The sequence below is a fragment of the Barbatula barbatula genome (assembly GCF_947034865.1).
Source record: "Barbatula barbatula genome assembly, chromosome: 6".
In the NCBI taxonomy this organism is placed as follows: domain Eukaryota; kingdom Metazoa; phylum Chordata; class Actinopteri; order Cypriniformes; family Nemacheilidae; genus Barbatula; species Barbatula barbatula.
The window spans coordinates 8,449,401-8,471,336 of NC_136765.1; the positions used below are offsets into that span (position 1 = coordinate 8,449,401).

Here is a 21,936-nt window from a genome sequence, read left to right on the forward strand (position 1 = left end):
TTTAGGGTTTGGTTAGTGTAGTAATGTATCATTTATTGTATTGTATTGATATTTATTATATCATTGTTCCGGGTTACCTGTTTGCAACACTGTAGGATGCACTTATCTGCTAAATATTTGTTCAACAATATTTGTAATTAATGGAAGAAATGTACCATTTACGTGAGGGACTTCCAGGATACCGTAGACTAAACCATAATATGGTGTTTATCATGCAAATGTTTGTCATTATTCGTCAAAATCGCCAAAACGTGCTGTTAGTCAATAGTTATCTAAAGGTTATCTAAAAAACTAATCCATAGTTTTGTCAAATATATGAATTCATGATGACTTTGATGATCTATTTATAATGAAAAGAATAGTAAAATAGGGATACTTACTGGGTGTTCTACTCAAAACGTGTTCCAAAATATTTACTTCCACCAGGCGTTGAAATAACTAACTTTAAGGTTATGGGAACTAAATGCGGCTTTTGTTTAATAAATCAATACATTTTTATAACAAAAAAGTAATTAAACAATAATTATTGCCACAGGAATAAAATATCTGCAGACCTGAATTTATTTGATCTATTAGGTTTGATTCCGTTGTATGCTCATTCACAGAATCTTAACCTATGTAATATGGCAGAACATACAAAGCTGTTGGTAACGCAGATCAATAGGACTTGTTATACAAGACATTTGTGTGAATGATGGCATGTTTTCAATTGTGTAAAAGGCATACAAAATTAAGGGTTGACAGAGGAATAAAATATAATTTATTAATTTACATTCAATGGACAAAGTCTTCACAACATCTTGACTTTAGAGATCCAGCAAACATCCAGCTTGAAGCCAGTCTTTACTTGCTTGCATAGGCCATGATCTGCTCCTGTGGGTACAAAATATAATAAAACTTCAGACCATTGTGAGTAGAAAGACTAAATTTGCACCACAAGTGATATTTTGTACAGTTTAATTAAAGAAATGAGATCTTTCCAAAAAAGGACAACAAAAGGGGAACATTTCTGTTCTCATTGTTCTTGAGCAGCAAACACTAGGATGTAATATCTTTTACAGAAATACAGAATGTGAGCGATATCCCTCTAGGCCATGAGGACAGTGAAATCCCTTTATGAAAAGTTACAGACCTAGTTGGAATCGCTCAGTAAAAGGAATGAAGCCATTTCATAAGAGTATAATAAAAGGAGTGTGAAAACACAAGCCAACACCACCATGCATGGCCCTGCAACCCCACCCACACACTTTCGGTAAGGGTCAATTTAGGGCTAAACATAGCCGTAGTAGTAGCTCCTGACCATGTAAATTACAGGCATGGATGAGAGTAGAAAGGCATGTAATCAGAGGACAAGATGAGGATGGGGGTGATGGGGTTGGAGAGAGAGGAAGAAGGCAAAGAAACTGTGAAAGAGGGAGCAAAAGTTGGAGAGGTGAAAAAGGCTAAATGGGAAGCTGGAAGCAGAACAGAGAAAAGAGAGGCACGGATGACAGAGAGGAAGGAAAACATAAGAGGACTGCCGCAGAGCTAAAAAAGAACAAGATTCAAAGTAAAGGAATATGGTAGAGGAAGGAAACAATGAAGTACAAAATAAATGTGACCATACTTTAAGAGGTGGCAGCAAATTGGTTGCCTGAAGGCCAAAGGTTCGTAGCAGAACCATGGGTGCCGCATTGGTGGAGTAGAGCCTCTTCATGAGGTCAATGGCTGCCATCATGGGAAGATTGTGTCGCTGACGCTCAGTTTCATACTCCAGCAGGTGTTGCATGGCTCCTGTAGTTCAAATAAGTTGATAGTAGATGCATTTAAAAAACATTTGTCTCAAGAGCTTGCCTTACTATTATAATTAAATGCATTTTGGTGATGCTCACATGCCAAAACAGAATCTGAACTTATAGTTCTACACAATTCTTACCAATTTCTATTATAAATTATTATAATATTATTGAGTTGTTATATTTAGTTATTATTTACAAATGTGCACAGTATCCAAAGGAAAACCTCTATGTGTAATAACATGCATGCATGTGGAAAGTAGGGTTTTCTAAGAAGTTTGTTGCTGTAAACATATTTACAGGCAGTTTTTGGCGAAGAGTAACAATCATAAGAGGAAAACTCATTTTTCAAGGAAATCTTCTTCTAAACATCTCAATTTTGAATATGACCATCTTATCATATGTTCGAGCATCAATGATCTAAGTATTATACAAACATTTTCATCCACTATTCAATCCTCTAACAAAATTCCTTTTCCTTTTGCAAAGGATGCTCTCTATATTTGAAAACAAGGGAAACAACTCAATTCTCTATAGAAATACATTCGGCTTGACTGTCCTTGATGTTGGAATTCTTACCAAGGTCTTTTCCATTAAATGCTGCTTGGCTAAGAACTTGTGTGAGAAAGGCTACATCTCCAAAGCCTAGATTGGCACCTTGGCCTGCTAAAGGATGGACTCTGTGTGCAGCATCTCTAAAATTGGAAACACAGAGAAAATACTTGAGGCTGAAACCATGTTTAACATACACCCTATATTACATTACATGCACTGCAACATCTCCAAGAAAATCTATCTTAAATACATCATCACTGCTATAACAGGATTAGACAATCCTTAACATTATTTCTACACAATAAAACTAAAAGATTTCTCCTTTGAACTCATACGTAATTCAGAAAATGATATATACTTAAGGAAAAAACACTGATAAAGGTGCATGAACTGAAGTTTTAGCTCAGAGACGCCTCGTAAACATACCCAATGAGGACCACTCTATGGCGGATGTACTCTGTGGCATGACCCATACCCAGCGGGAACATGACCCGGCTTTTTGGGCCAATTCCTGACACACTAGGTGGGAGTTGGCGTGCAGAGCCGCTGTCAGGCATCAGAACAGATAGAGCAGTTCGGAACACAGAGCCGGCAGTTTCCACCAGCTCAGAATGGTTTTCATTACTCCACTTAAAAGGGAGCAACAAAAAGAAGGTGTTAATGGCAAAAAGGGACAGAGCAGATGGTGTTTATGGCACGAAACTGTCCACATAATAGATTTAAGTTTAAAGTAGATGGAAAAATGTGTGGCCAGTGTGTAATAAAATGGGACGGAGTGGAGAGGCAGGTACAGGGAAAATGTAAAAACAAAAACGTTTATGGTTTCATTTCTCCAGCTGAACATATTTTTCTGTGAATTGTTTTGCAGATGAAGAGGTCCCAAAAAGTCCACCGAAATCAAATAAAATAGCATATTTCTTTACGAGGTCGCATCATCTACTGCGCCTTGCGCACAGGCTGGCAAGCGCATCACGAGAGCCCATGAGAATCATCGTTGATTGACGATTAGCTTGTTTTAACTTTCTTCACTAGAGCAACCAAATTGAGTGTTGCATTCCTCGCCCTTCATTGTACCGGCAGTGCCGCATCTTGTCAATATTAATATCTTTGTTGTGGGTTTTTTTGTTTCATGTTTGGACACAAAACGTACGAAAATTGTGTTTCTTACACAAACAAATTTCATGGTTTTGGAAGATTTAAAATACCAGCACATGAGTATTAAGGACAACTTTTATGGTTCTTTATTTTTGGTCACTTCTGCTATCATTGGCTTTGTGTAACCTTTTCAACGGAAGAAAGTCGGTCATACAGGGTTAGAACGAATTATAGGCAATCCTCATCTTTACATTAAACTAAAGATGACCCTTTTCCTCTTCTCCCAAAGCTCTCTAGAAAGTAAAGGTATTTCACAGAGAAAAAGCATAGCTAATTAAAGTAAAACACTGACCAGGCCACACATTTGAGTCTGGTCTGTAGAAAAAACATTCCGTGGAGTAATGACCAACACTGGCAAACCTTGGGCTTAATTAGCAAACCAGTTTTGATGGCAAGCGTGACTCAGATGCAAAGGCCTGTGACCAGTAGGGCCCGTAAAAATAGCATGCTTGGGAAAAGTGGAGTTTCTTTGACAGAAACGCAAACAAAAGACAAAAAAAGGGTCAGTTTGAGGGCACTCAGCCAAAGAGAATTTAGGGCAATGCTTTAAAATGTCAGTAATATAACACTGCTTTGTTACATTTAAAATGAAGTGAATATGATATGAAGACGACATGACAGGACACTCCAAAGGTGTTCAACGGAAATAAGCAAGGCCACAAACTTTTACTCACAAATGCAGAGTTAATAGCATCCAAAAAGCTCTCCTCATCCAGCTGTAGAAGTTCTTCAGCATGCTGATGGCTGGTGGACCAGACCAGTGAGCTCGCAGTGTCTGACAACTGCAAAGCAGACACATACACCATGTCTGGGTTTCAAGTACCATTACACACAGATGCATTTTCCATTTGACCTCCGAGTGATATCATGATGGGCCAATGAAACAAATCAATTAAATCTGACATCATTTACAAGTAAAATAAACACTGAAAGTTAGCTCACGGGAAGCATTGCAATGGGTCCGGTGGGGAGGAACCTCTGCCAGGCCACGTTATTTTCTGTGGGCTGACAAATAGAAAAAAAATCTGGTTTACACAAATGAAACAAATGTTAAAAGATATCATCACTGTCTGGCGGAAACCTCGAATCGCTACAGTATATTTCGGCATAATTTTTTCATAAATCATTACTATTGGTTAATGTGTCAGGGAGGTCTGCAAATATTTAACCAATAAAACATACTAAAAAGAGCTTGTGACAAAACCTGACATTCTGAAAATCTTTAAAATGGAAAACATTGACTGTAACTTGGCTTAACATACTATGATGATAACATGAAACTTATCTTGGTTTTTGAATTTTGTCTTTTAATAAAAAGCCGTGATTATTAGTTTATAATGTTTCGGCGCACTTACGCACTTCATTAGATACTATCGATCTGACTACCGGCAAAACACTTGTACCTCAGTCAAGTGACAAAACCTTGTATCTCCATCTGAGCTTGATTTTGTTGATGACACATGCAAATGTCTGACCATAAAAACCATGACATCGCCATTGGTTAACTTGTATTGAACCTGTAATATTCCTTCAAAAAAACTATGTGGGGACTAGAACACAAAAATTCGGTCATGAATTACTCACCTTCAAGTTGTTCCAAACCTGTATACATTTCTTTGTTTGGTTGACCACAGAGAAAGATATTTGTACAAATGTTATCAACTGATATTTCTGGGGCACCATTTTCTACCATAGTAGAGTCAATTATTGTATATCTTTCTTTGTTCTATTAAACACCATAAAATTAATTTTGAAGAAACAGATCTGGGTTACCTTTGAATAAAACATTTTGATTTTGAAATCTCGGTTGCTAGCATTCTTCAAATATCTTTATTTGTGTTCAACAGAACAAATCAATGTATACAGGTTTGGAACAACTTTATCAAGGTTGATCAATTCATTTCAAATCAATTTTCATTTTTGGGTGGAGTTTCCCCTTAAATCCCCTTAAAAGTAAATCTGACCAAATTTCATTCATTTCTGGCCCTAATTTACAAAACCTTAGTAATAGTAGGAAGTATGATGTGCATTGTGTCAGCATCATCGTACCTCAGACAAATGCAGAACGGCAACAACAGCTGACTGGTCGTAGTTCCATTTGACAGTAGGGATACCAGCTTCTCTCCGCACCATTGAGTTTGGACCATCGGCGCCAATCTGAAAGAGGCACCTTTTAGTACGTTTGAAGTTTAGCATATGAAGCCGTGTCCAGTGTTGTACGTACCAGCAGCTTGGTATGGAGAGTCTTTCCATTGGCCAATTTCACCTGAACCCAAGGGATGGACTCAGCCATGTGGTAAGGACTGGGCCAGGTGTATTTCACCACTTTTGTTCGGTACTGCACTTCCACATGGTCTGGATGAGATACGACGGATCATTAAAAATCATGTATAAACATCATAATGCATGTCAAAGCAGTCTCTTTCAAGTTAACTTCAGAAATACAAAAATACAAAGAGTTATTAAATCTAAAGTCCTCCAAGCAATGACTTCAAAGGTAAAGTTCACTCAAAAATGAAAATGCAGCAATTATTTAGTCACAAAAGATGATGAATCACAATAAAATTTTAATAACCAAACAACGGCGGTACCCATTCACTTGAATTGGTCTTGTGCCTATATAGTAGTGAATGGGTGCCGCCATTGTTCGGTTACCAACATTATCTTCTTTAGTCATACAGGTTTAAAATGACAGAAGGTGAGAAAATGATGGCAGAACTTTCATTTTTGGGTGAACTATCCCTTTATTTGCTGTGCGAGTCACTCCGAACTGACTAATAGTGTTTATCTACAAGCAGACCGTGCAATGCATACGACCAGCTGCCAATATCCTGCACACAACAGAGAACGAAAGAGTAGGAAGCAGAAAATCCACTTTTCTTAGAATCACTGGCAGTCATCTAGCACATGAAAAGATCCAGAATTACGCCTACGTTTCAGACTTGGATAGCATTTGGTCCAAAAAACTGAAAACCAGTTCTTCTGAGAAATATTGGCTTGCGTTGAGTTACAAAAACAAAACAGCTGGCCGATGTATGCGAGTATGTGTACGTACTTTGCGTTCAGTCCTTCGGCAAAAATAAAGGAGCTTGAGGCACATGAATACGCACGTGCTAACTCACATCTGTTAAATGTAAGATGTGTTCGAAAAAAGGCATGTTTTAAAAAATATGCTGTTTTACAGAGCATGGCATGGAAAAGGCAAGATTTCAAATGCAGAGCTTGGAACGGTTTAGTTAATTACAAAAACAAAACGCTACAGTAAAACGCCATCCGTGCTTGGGCACCCTGAGTGAGCGAGATGCTACGACTGGAGAGAATGTGGTTTTTTAAATGGGTCAATAGACCACTGCACGTGTACGAACAGGATAGCAGTTCTCGTGGGGCTTCGAACTCCCACCAAAAGTAATGTGCTGGATGATCGAAATAGCTGGAAAAACATGCACCCGTCCAACGAAGTGGAATCTTTAAAAAGGTGGAAGGAAGTAAGATGTTCGAAAAGAACGAGAACAAATAATCATAATGCCAGAGAGGAAGGAATGGCTTGTGGTGACATAATTTGCCAAGCCATCCCTAAAACCAATTAGCAGAGTGTCCGCGCTCGGGCTCCTTCTGGAGGAAACGTTGAGAAATGCAAAATAGCACAGCAAAAACAGCACTGATTCAAGAAAGATCACACAGTGAGTGGAGAGGATTCAAAGCAATGATTACAAAAACAAACACCGAAATGATTCCATGTTGCATGTGTGCATTACCAGAGAGACTCTGCAGCTGTTTAGTGAGGGAGGCCACAATGACGTCGTTCTCAACGATGTATGCCATCTCGTCCTGGAGGTTCTCCTTATCGAATATGATCAGGGCATCTGAACAAGCATCCCAAACCTAAAGCAAAAGAGCAAATTATTGCTGCGGTTTACAACTCTATCTTTAAGCGGCCACTCAGACCCTATTTACGGAATTTCCAGAAGAGCACGTGCCTTAACTGAACACATCAAAGCCGATCAACCAAGCAAAGAGCTTTGCCAGATACTCCGACCAAACATCAAACTAGGTTCGGCAAAAACCACCAACAGCCTTTGAGGTTGCACGGTTGACTTTGTGTGCTCACTGGGGCGAGGAGAAATACTAAATTCCATTCTTCGTGGCGACTTGCGCCTGTATTTATAGTTGAGCCGATAATAAATACCAAATATGCGAACATTACAGTCGAGTTAAATTTTCTGTCTGCTGTTTGTTAATGTATCGGCAAGCCAAGTTTTCGGACGCCCTGCAATTTAATCAAATAGCGGAGTGGTTGTAAAGCCAAAAACTTGATTGACATACAGTACATATTTTTTGAAAAACTTATTATTAAAACTAAAGTGACTGACAAACAATAGAATCCACGAGAAACATGATGAAAAGACTTTGCTACTTGTTCTATGCCCATGCTTTAACCACTAATAGTGGTGGTTTTGCAATTTTTGATACATGGTTACGTGGAAGATTTAAAACGTGACCAACCCACAATTATGAGGATTTTACACATAGGAAAATACAGCTGTTGATAAGTTTCGGAGTTGCTATGTACTTTCAGACGCTGCCAAATTGCCCGTCCCTTGCCAAAATTACCCTTTAACATAATTATTTTTGCAACAAAGATACCCGAAAAAGTTCAGACCGCTCTAGAAAAAAATCTATCTGATAACACTTTAAGGAACCTCTACACTTTTTAGTGGTACATGGCATTTCCCAAACCCATTTTACTCGCTTTCCTCTAACCGCTTAATTGAATTGAAGTACGAGAGGAAGCTTGTTAGGCGGTCCTCAGCTCCTTTTCAATTTGATAACATGTTTAGACATACAGTGCAAAGAACCCGATGGTCACTCTGACAGAGCTCCAGCATGTCTCTGTGGAGAGAGGAGAACCTTCCAGAAGAACAACCATCTCTGCAGCACTCCACCATTCGGGCCTTTATGACAGAGTGGCCAGACGGAAGGCACACGACAGCCTGCTTGGAGTTTGCCAAAAGGCACCTGAAGGACTCTCAGACCATGAGAAACAAAATTCTCTGGTCTGATGAAACAAAGATTGAACTCTTTGGCCTGAATGGCGAGCGTCATGTCTGGAGGAAACCAGGCTCCGCTCATCACCTGGCCAATACCATCCATACAGTGAAGCATGGTGGTGGCAGCATCATGCTGTGGGAATGTTTTTTAGTGGCATGAACTGGGAGACTAGTCAGGATCGAGGGAAAGATGAATGCATCAATGTACAGAGACATCCTCGATGAAAACCTGATCCAGAGCGCTCTAGACCTCAGACTGTGGCGAAGGTTTATCCTCCAACAGGACACTGACACTAAGCACACAGCCAAGATAATAAAGGAGTGGCTACAGGACAACTCTGTGAATGTCCATGAGTGGCCCAGCTAGAGCCCAGACTTGAACCTGATTGCACATCTCTGGAGAGATCTGAAAATGACTGTGCCAGACGCTCCCCATCAAACCTGATGGAGCTTGTGAGATCTTGCAAAGACAAATAGGAGAAACTGCCCAAAAATAGGTGTGACAAGCTTGTAGCATCATACTCAAAGAAACCTGAGGCTGTAATTGGTGTCAAAGGTGCTTCAGCAAAGTATTGAGACAAAGGCTGTGAATACTGATGTACATGTGCTTCTTTCGTTTTTTTTACAAATTTGGAAAGATTTCAAACAAACTTCTTTCACGTTGTCATTATGGGGTATTGTTTGTAGAATTTTGAGGAAAATAATTAATTGAATGCATGTTGGAATAAGGCTGTAACATGATAAAAAGGGGAAAAAGTGAAGCGTTGTGAATATTTCCGGATGCACTTTAAATGCGCACACAGTAAAAAATCTGAAGGTATAAAAAGGTAAGGAATATCCCTATAAAGTGCACTCTGATGACATGCCTTTCATTTGCTCGGAATAAACAGGATTTAGTTTTGGGAGTGAAAAGGCCACATCTAACAAGAAAAAAAACAGTATTCCCACCGCAGTGTAGAAAACTAAGGGTCCGTTAACTGCAGATCGACATGGATTTTAATTCCCCCCTGCGTTTCACATAAATCTTCAATTTGTAGACACAGGAGACAGATTCCAATTTCAAACGTACACAGAGATTTAAAGCCAGCCCGCAAAATCAGACTCTAATAGAAAATTCTCGAGGGTCAACATCAAGACCAAGCTTAACTTTCACTTTGCATTAAGGCGTTTAAGGGTTCTGCATCTCTAATGTATCATTTGAATTCTGAGGTTGTGCTTCTGGAGAATTCATTTATGAGTGCGGACAGTATGATGACAGACCCACGGCGATGAGCAAAATACAAGACAGCTTAAATGATGTGACCTCCTGAACTCCAAACCATTTAGTACCAACCTATCATTATCTGATATTATCACTAAACCATGGTACTACCAGTATTTTGGAGTTGGAGATGTTTTACTAACCTGCATTTTATTATATGGTTTGCATCTCATATTGACAATGTGGTCCCAAGCACCAAGACCTGTAACATCAAAGGATACCATTAATAAGACACAACATAGCATATGTACCTAATTCACCCCCCCCAACCACATAAAAATGCAAATCAAATGCCGCCTAACCTGCCTCAATGGAACTGCACTTTATTAACGTTTACGTACTCATTTGGTATTTTGAATATACAAAATGACTTCTAGTACAAATGGACAAGCCGCACAGCATGACTGACAAAGATAACTGGACACAGAAACAGGAAAAAGCAGCGCGCATGACAGCACAGTTCCTGTCAAACAGCACGTAAAAGACAGAGAGAGCTACCTGACCTACATCCTGGACAATGTTTCATAAACAAGCACAGCTGAAAATAGACTTAATGACAGAGGTGTTATATTTCAGAGCTTTGATTAAAACACATGGCCTTTCTTAAGCACACGTCTTTAGATGGGATCCGATTGTTCCACGCAGTTACCAAGATTGTGGTTTGTTAATCATGCGCACTGTTATAGAAGGGATTCATAAGCATATATTTCAACTCGGCATACATAGAGCAGCCAAAGGAATTGACAGCGGAGGGCACATTCAAATCAATCGTTTTTCTATATACCTATATTCTATCCATGTATACATACACATACACACATACTGTACATATGTGCATGTACAGTATATATAAATATATATCAATAAGTAAACTGTATACAGTGCCTTGCAAAAAATAGTTTTGAAATGATCGTGCATGGAATGAAGATTATGAATACTTTTGCAAGGCACTGTGTTAACATATTTAAAAAACAGCATTACGTATAGTTATCGCCATATAGATTCTTTACAATTTACACATACATTACACGCTATCGTAATGAGAACAGGTGGTGGTAATTTCCATGAAAATATTACCATGTAAAAGGTTACAATATAACATCTAAAAATGACCAAAAATCTAAAAAAAGTCTATGTTTTTTTTTATGAAATGCGAGGAGGACATGTTTTGGAACAATTAAAAATAAGAATGATCAAAACAAAATATTCAAAAACTTTTATTTAGAATAAAAGACACTTAAAAGTACCACTAAGAAGTGTTGCTGAGCCTGGGCTGATGGAGCTGACCCTCGTACTGTAGGTCTCTGGCACCCTGTCCATCACTTTTTTGTGACCAGCTTCCAGCAGAAGAATCTTCTTCCCTGACAGATTTGGATCTAGACCTGTAAAGGAATATAGAATGAAGATACTGGAGGATGTCTAGGGGGATTTATATGAGTTAGGAAATGTTTGGTATTACCATGATATTACTGATGCATTTAAAACTCAGATCTGTGCGCATAAATTATGTTTATTGCACATTGTTTACTTTTGCATCCTACGGCACGAGAGCGTTAAACCGCAATTTCACCCTTACCTCCGGCTAAATACTTTCATCAAAATGATAACCTGTGCTGTTTAGGGAAGAGTAACATCTTATTGCACCCTCAAAGTTAGACAACATTCTAACGGCGTGGGAGAATGGATGCGAGATGAGAGCAGGGTTGCACGACACTGCCTATAATAACACTTACCCAGTGAACATGCCATTGCGGCGCCCACCATTCCCCCACCAGAAATAATGATGTCATACAGTTCATTCTCAGCTGTGGTGGATTCGTCCCCGAGCTCCGAGGACGCGAAACCTCTGCTCACTGCTCGTGCTGAATTGAGCGTCCTTCTTGCAACACACCGCCGTCCTATACCGACAACGGCTAGTTTCACTTTGGTAAAAGTGTACATCCTAGCATACAACAACTTGTTACAAGTAAACAAGGTGAAAGAGGCGTTCAAAAGTTCTCTTTGAATGTGTCCTCTTGTTGACAGCAATGCTATACACTATAACCCAGCCATGTTTGCTGATGGTGGAGAATACGTAACAGTTTTGTTCGCTACAGTCCTTCCGGTTTAAAAGTCGCTCAAAAAAGTGAAAAATTCATATTTCTGAAACACTTTATTTAGCGTCACGATGCGAAACAAAAATGTCAAACACTGCAGTGCAAATGTACTTTGCGCTTGTTTGTTTTTAAAGTACTGTCGCTACGTGTTCCTTCTTTGAATGTTTCAGATGATATATGAACGCGTGTTTATCACTAGCGCCATCTACCGTCTAGGAGGACAGACGAAGAGCGTTCATTTTGGGTCCATGTTAATCCTAACGACATTGTTTTACTGATTATCATATTTATTATGCATTCAAACGAATCTGCTGTTTTTGCTAAATAAAATAAAGGATATGCACTGTTAGACTTCAAAGGATTCAGCAGCCACGGACCCAGGCGCCGATGGGTGGAGATTGTGACAAGTGCGGATAGAGAGATCATAATATTTGCCGATTCCGAGGAAATGGACGATCTGCTGATCTCTTACAGTTAATGGATCTCTGTGTGATTTCAAGCCCAATCGCACCATGGATCAAATGACACTGGTGAGAAATAAACAATCTTTGCGAAGAAGGTTATTCTGAATGATACGTTGTCAAGGAAACGAAGGTCTTTGCAATACAGGATGTAAATGCTGCTATTTAAAAACATACACGCGTTAATTTTATCCCGCTTGTTTTAATGTTCTTAGCATTCATAATTAATCGTATATAACTGGACTGCGGTGGTGAAAATAACAACGAGTTACTATGAGCGTTTAGGGTTGTCATGGTAATAGCATTCGCTCTGCTGCATGGCGTTCAGTCCTCTTCCTTATCAATTTAGAAGAAACAAACACACATGCAGTCGATATTTTGTAATGAAATGTCATACAAAATACACATACATGAAAACCTTTTCTGTGTTTGTTCACATCTGTGCGCCACCATGCAGAACAGGCGTTACCACATTAAGGAATAGTTCACTCAAAAAACAATATTCTGTCATCATTTACTCACTCAATTGTTCCAAACGTTTGTTCTACAAACCCACAGGAAGATATTTGGAAGAAGGCCAGTAACCAAACAGATCTCATCCCCCATTTCAATGCAATAGTAGTCTATTTATTTACGGGAGTTAAGACATTTATTCAGGTTTGGAACAATCTGAGGGTGAGTGTGTGAACTATTCCTTTAACACTTTCAAAAGTTTAGTTGTTGGAACAGTAGGAATTCATTTGTGACTAAATAAAATTCTACTAAAATTAAGATCAGTTCATTTTTCATGTATCACTAAATTCAAAGTATTATATTTCAAAAACATTTTACTTTAGTAATAATGAAAGACACTCCGTGTATATGTTACACAATTAGCTATACTATTGTCCATAGAAATAATGTCAGAGCATCTATAGTTTATATATAATACGTTTCATTCATTCCTAGATAGTAAAGGTACTGTTATTGATTTAATGTTGAATCGGTGAGCGCTTTTCCACCATCGTGCCGAACCGTTACAGTTATGTTTCCACGTGAGCCTGGTTCGACACGGCACGGTTACGAACTGTTCTCGGCTTGGAATTTTGTGACAATATAGCTCAGTCTCTTGTGTTTACCAAGGCAGAGCTTGACGCGTTCATGTTTACATTTAAGAAAGTTCCGTTATCAGCCCTGCAGTGGAAAATGAAACCATTTACTTACCGGCTGGCATGGATCGGCATGGAGTGAAACGATAAGCAACGATGGTGGAAAAGCACCCAGTGTTATCTTTTCTGTCTGACATGGCATACTAAACTACATTTTCATGGAATAAAATGTTTTTAAAGATGTATTTAATAAAATATGATTTTAAATACACAACACTTTACTCAAGTGGATAAGCCAGGCGTTCATGACCATTCCATTCACGCCCTTGATCAATCAGCCACTCCATCTATGTCAAATACTAAATCACATTCTCTGGTCAGATCTCTCCCGCTTTAGTTTACCCACAATCTGAAGAAGGAGGTAATGTTCAAGTGTCCAAAAGCCAATTGTCCAGTTCAGGGGACCGAAAAAAGTCTGACTTTGAGTTGCATTCGGAGGCTCTGAAGGCCACACAGAAGCAGCAGCTGGATAAATTAGAGCTTCAGCACCAGGATGGCCTGGCCAAGAGGGTTTTGCAAAACTCCCTGCTCGCCGCAAGCACTGAGTGGATACTGAAAACCAGTTTACTCCAGGACATCATCAATGATGGGCCAAACTGTGAAAATCGCAAACACCGCAGGTAATTTCAGTAGTACTCTAAAATGTCTGAGGTTAAGGCATTAGCACATGTATAAAAAACAAAGCAATACTTTTCCTTTTCTTTATCTCAAGAGTGATTCGTCAGAACTTGACCTCAAATGGAATCAGGACTACAAGTACTTTAGCCAATTCTATGAAAATAGGGAGCGACAATCAGAGGAGGCCTCTTCCCGAAGAGACACAGAAAGCCAAGAAGGAGGCAGACCTGTTAGAGTGTGAAAAACAGTTCCGTGTTGCCCCAGTCCCAGAGCATGTCTCAAAGTCTCTTTATAAAGATCTCCTCCAGGATCAAGAGCGTTTGAGACAAGAAGGTCGTGATCAGAGGAGAGATTTCCTCTTGGCCATGCAGAAGCCCTTCAGATTCCACAAGAGGGAGGACAAGAAAGAGAAAGAGAAAGAGAAAGAGAGGAGAAAGAAGGAGGAGATGGCTTCTGCAAATTCAAGTGAAAAAACAGAACTTGTTTGTGGGAGGAAGCCAATACCAAAAGCTGTCTCAAACACCAGGTTCTCTGAACAATTGAAAGGTGACATTTATTTGAATATCTGATTAATATATGAGTAAAATAGTGCAATTATGCATATTTTGGCTTATTCACTTTGTCATGTTTCATCATGTGACATTGATTCAGAACAAGAGCAGCAGAGGAAGATTCGCATTCAACTGAGGGCTCAGGAGAAATTGAAATCGTCCTCAGCACCCATTCAAACGCTGGAATCTAGTGCAGAGAGCCAGAGCCGCAGTGCCCAGAAGACCAAAAGCAAGATGCTGGGTTATTTGGACCAGATGCCATCCTTTAGACCAAAGACTAACACAGCAGTGCCTGACTTTGACAAACTATACCAAGCCTTTCAACAAAAGGCTATGGAGAAAGCAGAGAGGAAAGACGTCACTCACTGTAAACCATTCCGGCTACACACATCAGCACTACAGTCACGCTCTAGGAGTCCAGAAAACCTATTGGTTAGATTTAATTTTGTTCTATTGTGTAGCATTTATCTAACAGTTTGTATAATGAAATTCCTTTCCGTATTGTGTGTCTTTTTATCACACATTTTCCATTTTCATAGGACACTACAAAGAAGATGAATTTAAAAAGAAGCTCTTCGTTTGGTGGCTTGACATCACTGTCTATGGATACTCTTCCAACCTACATAACAGATGCTGCCAGAAGACGATCAGTGGCCATAAGGTAAACTGGAAGGCAAGAGATAAGTTTTATACACAGTATGATTAAATCTCAACAGGTTCGAAGTAGTGATGTTTTCTTTATCATGCTTATTGCTATTCAGGAGATCTCTGGAACTGAAGGACCTTAAAGAGCAGGAGAATGCAGAGTGGATGAGACAACACCGAATTAAGTCGCAGGCTATAAGCAAGGCCGTGGCAATGCGAGCCAAAGCTATGGACCCCCATAAAAGCTTAAAAGAGGTCTACCAGGAGAAACTCAAACAGCACCGGTGAGAACTTTTCAGATAACTTAAAGGAGTAGTTCACTTTAAAAATAAAATGTTATGATAATTCACTCCCACACATGTCATACAAGTTGTCCATGCGTTCTTTTCTTTTGTCGAAAACATACTGAGGCTTATGAGGAAAGCTTTTCAGGGTTTTTATCCCTGTTGAAAGGGTCATTTTCCTCAAAATCTACAAATGATATACTTTTTAAACATTAATACACGGCTTTGCACTGCCTTTCCGCGACTTCGATTATGCAATCACTTAGAAAAGGTTATGTGTGACACCCTTATTCGTCATGTAGAGTAAGGTGACCTGACATCCCCATTTTCCAGGGACAGTCCTGGTTTTTGGTGTTCTGTCCTCGATTGTAGCTGTCCCCGGAAATGTTCTTGTTTTACAGCACGTCCATACCAACCAGAAAATACACTGTAAAAGATAAACATATCCGCTGCTTAACGATGACGAATGTACGACGAGACATGAGAAAGCGTCATCCGTAACAACCTCTGCCCTGCCGCTGGCCACGCCCCTGCATCAGTGCTCCCTTACCATCTTCCCTGTTCACTTTCACCAGACCTTTGATCACAGACTACATTTCCCGTCATGTTTTACACATTGTCGGCTATAGATGTTACTGGGACTAATTTGGAGTTGTGAGTTTAGCCGTGTTTTGTATTATCTACCTGCTTCAGAATTTACCAGTTTTTGGAACTTTGGTGACCTGTGAGATTTATATACATGTTTGAAGACTTCTAGCTGTGTTTTCCTGGACTTACCTGTTTTTGGAACTACCTTATTTTTGGCACGTTATTGAATTCCCTGTTGTGTTCATTCCTGCTGTTTACCCATTAAACCCCTCTTCCCGGTATTCTATTGTGTGCTATCTCTCTGAGCCCAGCAGTTGTGACATCCTCAAGTTATTATCAAATATCAAAAGACTAGAGTAAAAGTTGTTGGGTTAAAGGTACTATCTACTCATTTTAAATTAAAGTATGTGTATGTGTCACATAACAGGGCCAGGCAAGGGAACTGGATTGTTGTATCATTCCATTCCATTGTCACAACATAGAATTCCCACCACTGATTTATTGCGCATTGACGTATGAAGGTAAATCAGTAGCGAAACTTCAGCGCATGTAGATTTTAATTTGTGAACTGGTAAAGTTAGTATTTGTACCAGTACACTAAAATGTACACTCACTTTGTAAATGCCACATTTGTGTAAATTTTTCTGCAACTTCAAATTCAGAAGTGCAAATCTCAACATTCAACTTCCGTATTTAATTTTACAAGTGTTCACATTGGGTTGTTCTGAGTGTACATTTTAGTGTACGGGTACAAATACTTACTTCACAAGTTCACAAATTAAAATCTACATGCTTTCAAGTTTTGCTACTGATTTACCTCGATCAAGCGCAGATAGTTGAAATGAGACGGGACAAATACCAACACCAACCAATCGACGCATTGTACTTATACAGCTGGATGTCTTATATAAAGCATTGTATCATAGTTCCTCGGCTTAAACGTTGACAAATGCCCCTGCCGTTTTCAGCTGCGTAAAAATGATTCCCAATCCCGCCCACTCCTGCTGAATTTGTTTCCTGTCCCGTCCCAATCCCGTGATTAATAGTGATTTTGTTTCCGAAAAAAATATCAGCCTCTACCTCGGTGTAGAAACCTTTGAATGAAACTAAAATGTGGACCTTAACCAATAGCCCCCCGTTTAGGTAAAAGAACCCTGGAAAGCTTTTCTCAAAAGCCTCAATTTGTTTTCGACAGGAGAAATAAACACGATTTGAAAGAAACTATTTCTTTAATGCATAGTCATTTTATTAATGAACATTTTTTTAAAGTACTGCTGTTCAAATGTACTGGACTGTATCAGGCACCCCTGGGTTGACTTGCAGTCTGGGGTCCGAAAGTTGTTGAAAACTCCCGCTGTAAAGGAATGTTCTGGGTTCAGTGCAAAAAAGCTGGATCAACAACATCTGTGACAGTTTTTGTCCATAGTACCTAATGTGTTTTGAACCTAAAACATTCCTTAAACGAATGAACATTGCATCATGCATTTGCGAACTTATTGTCAGTCCAATTGTTTAACGTACTGTATGCAGGCAAGCTGATCTAGAGAGGATGAAAGATTATCAAAAAGAGCTAAAGGACATAAGAACTCGAGTGACAGCTCGCCCGTACCTGTTTGAACGGGTTTCCCAGGTATGTTGAAAGATTCAATTAAATGAAACACCCTATACATCCAGTAATACCTAAAGTAAACTATTCACAGTTGATGGATTTCTGACCCTAATGTTTATTTATTTTTAGAAAAATGCCAAGGTTAATGCCGAACGAAGATACAGAGACACTTTGGAACAAGCAGGTTTGGATGAAAACTTTGTGCAGTCAAAAGGAGAAACCGTTAAAAGCACCCATGGGTCAAACAGTGTGGATGGTGACTCTGAGAATGAGGATCATTGCATCACAAACAATGAAAACCAGCAAAGGTATGAAGTAGAGATGGGCATGCGGGTCATGTGTCATCTAACAACCAACTCGGTTCACTACACCCTTACAAATGAATGTGCTTGAAAGGTCCTTCATCACAACGATGCCATAGAAGAACCATTTTTGATTCCGCAAAGAACCATTCAGTCAAATGTTCTTTAAAGATTCATACATTTCCTACCTTTTTATAACCAGAAGAAATTTTTTTACCACAAAGAACCTTTTGTGAAACATGAAGGTTCTTCTGATGTTTTGCAACAATTTAGACAAAAAGGTTCTTCTATGCCACCGTGAAGCACCTTTACTTTTAAAAGCATCTTTAATAAAAAATCTTAATAAAAGAAATATGTTTATATATCCATTTTAAGTACAGCCAACGCAACCATCAGAGCAGCGCTTGTTTTACAAATTCAATGAATCTGAATTGTTTTTCCAAAAAATAAATGAAAATTAAATGGCAATACACTTCAAGATAGTAACTGTCTGACTTTACATCACCTGTTGTGCATCGCCGCATTCTTGCTATTGTGCAAAAGCCGTATTTTTGACTGTTTTGCACCATAAAAAACATATTTATTCCATTCCCTGCATCACTTTTCGCACAGTTTCTCCAGCACCATTCGCTCGGTAACATTGTTTTTTAAATTTGCTATAACTATAAAAATTGTACTATTCTCGACTACAATCAAACTGGCCATTTAAAATATGGAGTTTTGTACATCTCTATGGAGGTATAAAGACAAACAAAGAAATGAATGTTTGTCTCTGGCATAAAAGCGTGGTGGCATGACTACTTTAAATATAGAATAACACATTGCTTTCCATTATGCCTTCCCCGATCAAGCACAATTATTGTATTGTGTGTATTATATTTTATGAGCGTGACAGAGTGATTTAACATTGTGTTTCAAAGCATCTATCCCAGTTTAGCTGAGCGCTGTGATTCTACTTCCTCTTTAATGACCCTAAACATATAAACAAAAAATCATAGACATGATCTTACTCAATGGAAACACAACATTTTGTGGTTGTGACATATGGACTGTCATCTATGAATTTACTAAGCTTTATTGACATTGGCATAAGACAAAGGTAACCATGCAAATATTATGATGTAGTGGTCTGATGTATATGTGGGGTTCTATTAAGTCTTATTTTCAGTTCAGGAAGTGGGGAACACAGTGTCGAAAACGAGGAGGACAAAGAGAAGACCAAAAAGGAGGACGTATGCTGACAGAACATGTGTTTTGGTGGTCCAAATTTCATCTGTACTCAGAGATCTTTATGGTCGGACCTTTTGGTTCATTCATTTCAGTGTTTGATACATTATTTGTGTTTTTTAAACTTGATGAATGGTGCTTGGTAAGTCACTTTTTGTCTTTTAAAGAGGATTGCAACAAAAAATATATAGTTTTAATGTAACTTTAACAAATTGTACTGGTGAAGCGACTTGGGTCATTATAACTGCTAAGCTGTATAGGATAACTTAACATTATGAAGAGGATTATAAATGTTCAAGAAATTCCATCTGGGTGTCATAACATTTTTGTTAAAAATAAATTTAAAAGCAACTTTCATTTTAAGATTGAAAATATGTAACGGGGGCTACGGATCCATCTGAAAAATAGAAAACCTAAACACTTGGCAACCAGAGGAACTGCATATTAAAATATATTCGCTTGAGGTCTACTTACTGCGCATTAAATAATCTTGTAAACCACATAAAAAGCACTTGGGTCTGCTGTTGGGCTCCCTCAAAGTTTGCAGACGGTAAATCGGGGAAGCCTTGCCCTGGCTCTTACAAGCAAACCTTCTACCTATAAAGAAGGTTCTGAATGACTGCTACAATTATAAACTATAACTGTCACAGAGGCGAGCTCTATTCACAAATGTGCATTCGAATATATACACAAATTACATTCGGTGACAACTCCCCTCAGCCCAAGACCCATCTGAAACTCTCATTCTGAAGTCTGGTCTATTTTGAAGGCCATATGACATTTCTCTGCTGTTGGAAAAAGAGCGTGCATTATAACAAGTCCTTGGCCACATCAAGAGACTTACTCCAACTGGCCAGTGAACATTTCATCAGCCCTAGAGTTGCATTTTCTGCGATCTCCTGTTTGTAAGGAACTGGGGGAATTCATCTTTCTGTGAACTGATGGAAAGCTCCAGTGTTTCTTCCAGTTATTTTAGAGCGTTTCGAAGGCATAATTTGTACTTTTGCTTTAACATGACAATCTTCTGCTGGAACATAATTACTTTATATGAGCCGTGCAGCATCCAGTGCCTTTTAAGGCTTTAATCCCACTTTTGAGTGAAATATGATTTGTACATTTGAGGATTAGTTTGTTTATTCTGTGGTGGAAAAAGCCTTGCGCTCACGCTGAAATATAACCTAGACAATGATTCATCCTGAGGCTATGAAAATCACTGGTCAGTTTTTATATAATTTTATTTTGGATGTACTTCATTGAGTACTTTGAGTACACAAAAGTTTGAGTGCAATTTAAGAATAAGGCTTTGTACTTTGCTGGCGATTGGAAAGTCTGGGGGTCAAGGTTTGACTGGATAGCTGGCAAGAGTTCGCAAATGTTGGCAGAGTAACTACGATTATGTGTGCGAATGTCATTATAGTACAGGAGATCTTCCTCTCATTTTAAATCATTTTAAAACCAAAAAAGGCAAATGCAGACCCCACAATCTCTTCTCTTACACATTGGGGTTCTGAGAATATAACTGTAAAAGGTATGCCATCTTTGGTCAGCATACTATTATTTGCCACACATTGGGATGTCTGAAACAATTTTGTTATGTATCTGTGGATATTTCTTTCTCAATAAAGTTGACTGACAAATTATGTGTCCATCTGATTCTGGCACATATCGAAACTGCCACATCAAGTCATTTATGAAGTTTTTGAGTGACAGGCCCTATGTTGAGCTTTGAGTGCCAGATAACGGAAAGTTCAAGTGCTCTTGTGAAGTCACCATGGCAACTGTGCTCTCCTCTCCTGTCACACTAATGTCAAGTGCTCTTGGTCTACAGCTTCACAACCGAGTGTCCTTGATAACACGACAGATACATCTGAATCATATAGGATCCCTCTCTATAGGAAAACACTTCATTTTCCATTTATTTGCGTTAGATAATGGTAAATCATAAACATAAAAAGAAGAAAAGAAGAAATGTTTACATCTCTATTAGAACGTGTACAGGATGTGAAATAGATCACATTATTGTTATGTGACATAATCACATAAATCTGTTTTTCTCAATATCAGATTACATTGATCTTATGCCTGCTAACTGCAAAACAGATTCTAACAGCTTCGCAAATCAATCTAATGCATAACTGGGGTTGTAAAATTATCGAGAACACAAAGTTACAATGTTAAAGCATTTTTAGCTATGATTATGATAGTAAGCACTTCAATATTGCAATATTGCAATCTCTTCAAATCATTTATTCACCTCATTTAGTTTACAACTAGTTTATGATGTTGTAATCCAATATCATAGATTTGTCCGTACTGGTATTTGGATTCTTGAAATCTAAAACACTACAACTTTTTCTAAAATCAACATGTTAAGATACAAAATACAAAGTTTGTTTTGATATATAAAATGTTTTTTTATATATACATATAATGGACTCAGATTGTAAAAACATTTAGTTTTCTATGAAAGTCTTCTAATGTCAGTGAGCTCAGTAAAACGTCCCTTTCATACACGGTGTCAAGCATTTCATTTACAGTGAATTAATGCCAAAAATGTTATATAATGTTTCTATTAACAATGCCCTCCCAAGGTCTTTAGCTATTATTCTGTTG

At 38.6% G+C, this 21,936-nt stretch overlaps 2 protein-coding genes across 3 annotated transcripts; one reads left to right on the top strand and one right to left on the bottom strand.

Moving 5' to 3' along the window:
* Window positions 1-393: 393 nt before the first annotated feature.
* On the bottom strand, window positions 394-12,105 carry coq6 (coenzyme Q6 monooxygenase). The gene is made up of 12 exons (XM_079459322.1): window positions 11,528-12,105; window positions 11,042-11,176; window positions 9,938-9,996; window positions 7,241-7,367; window positions 5,710-5,840; window positions 5,535-5,642; window positions 4,428-4,490; window positions 4,160-4,267; window positions 2,757-2,959; window positions 2,355-2,470; window positions 1,607-1,773; window positions 394-873 (listed from the first exon to the last, which is right to left on the bottom strand). Exons 1-12 carry the CDS (start codon window positions 11,733-11,735, stop codon window positions 844-846), a joined length of 1,455 nt encoding a protein of 484 aa, XP_079315448.1. The 5' UTR covers window positions 11,736-12,105; the 3' UTR covers window positions 394-843.
* Window positions 12,098-20,961, top strand: fam161b (FAM161 centrosomal protein B). 2 transcript variants are annotated; one of them, XM_079459321.1, is made up of 9 exons: window positions 12,098-12,420; window positions 13,821-14,119; window positions 14,212-14,663; window positions 14,769-15,100; window positions 15,208-15,329; window positions 15,430-15,597; window positions 17,716-17,815; window positions 17,924-18,102; window positions 19,265-20,961. In XM_079459321.1, the coding sequence occupies exons 1-9, from the start codon at window positions 12,403-12,405 to the stop codon at window positions 19,335-19,337; spliced, it is 1,743 nt and encodes a 580-aa protein (XP_079315447.1). In that variant the 5' UTR covers window positions 12,098-12,402; the 3' UTR covers window positions 19,338-20,961. The 2 variants fall into 2 exon arrangements, with proteins under 2 accessions (XP_079315447.1, XP_079315446.1); XM_079459320.1 differs by lacking the exon at window positions 19,265-20,961 and having other exon boundaries at window positions 17,924-18,537.
* The last annotated feature ends 975 nt before the right edge of the window (window positions 20,962-21,936 follow it).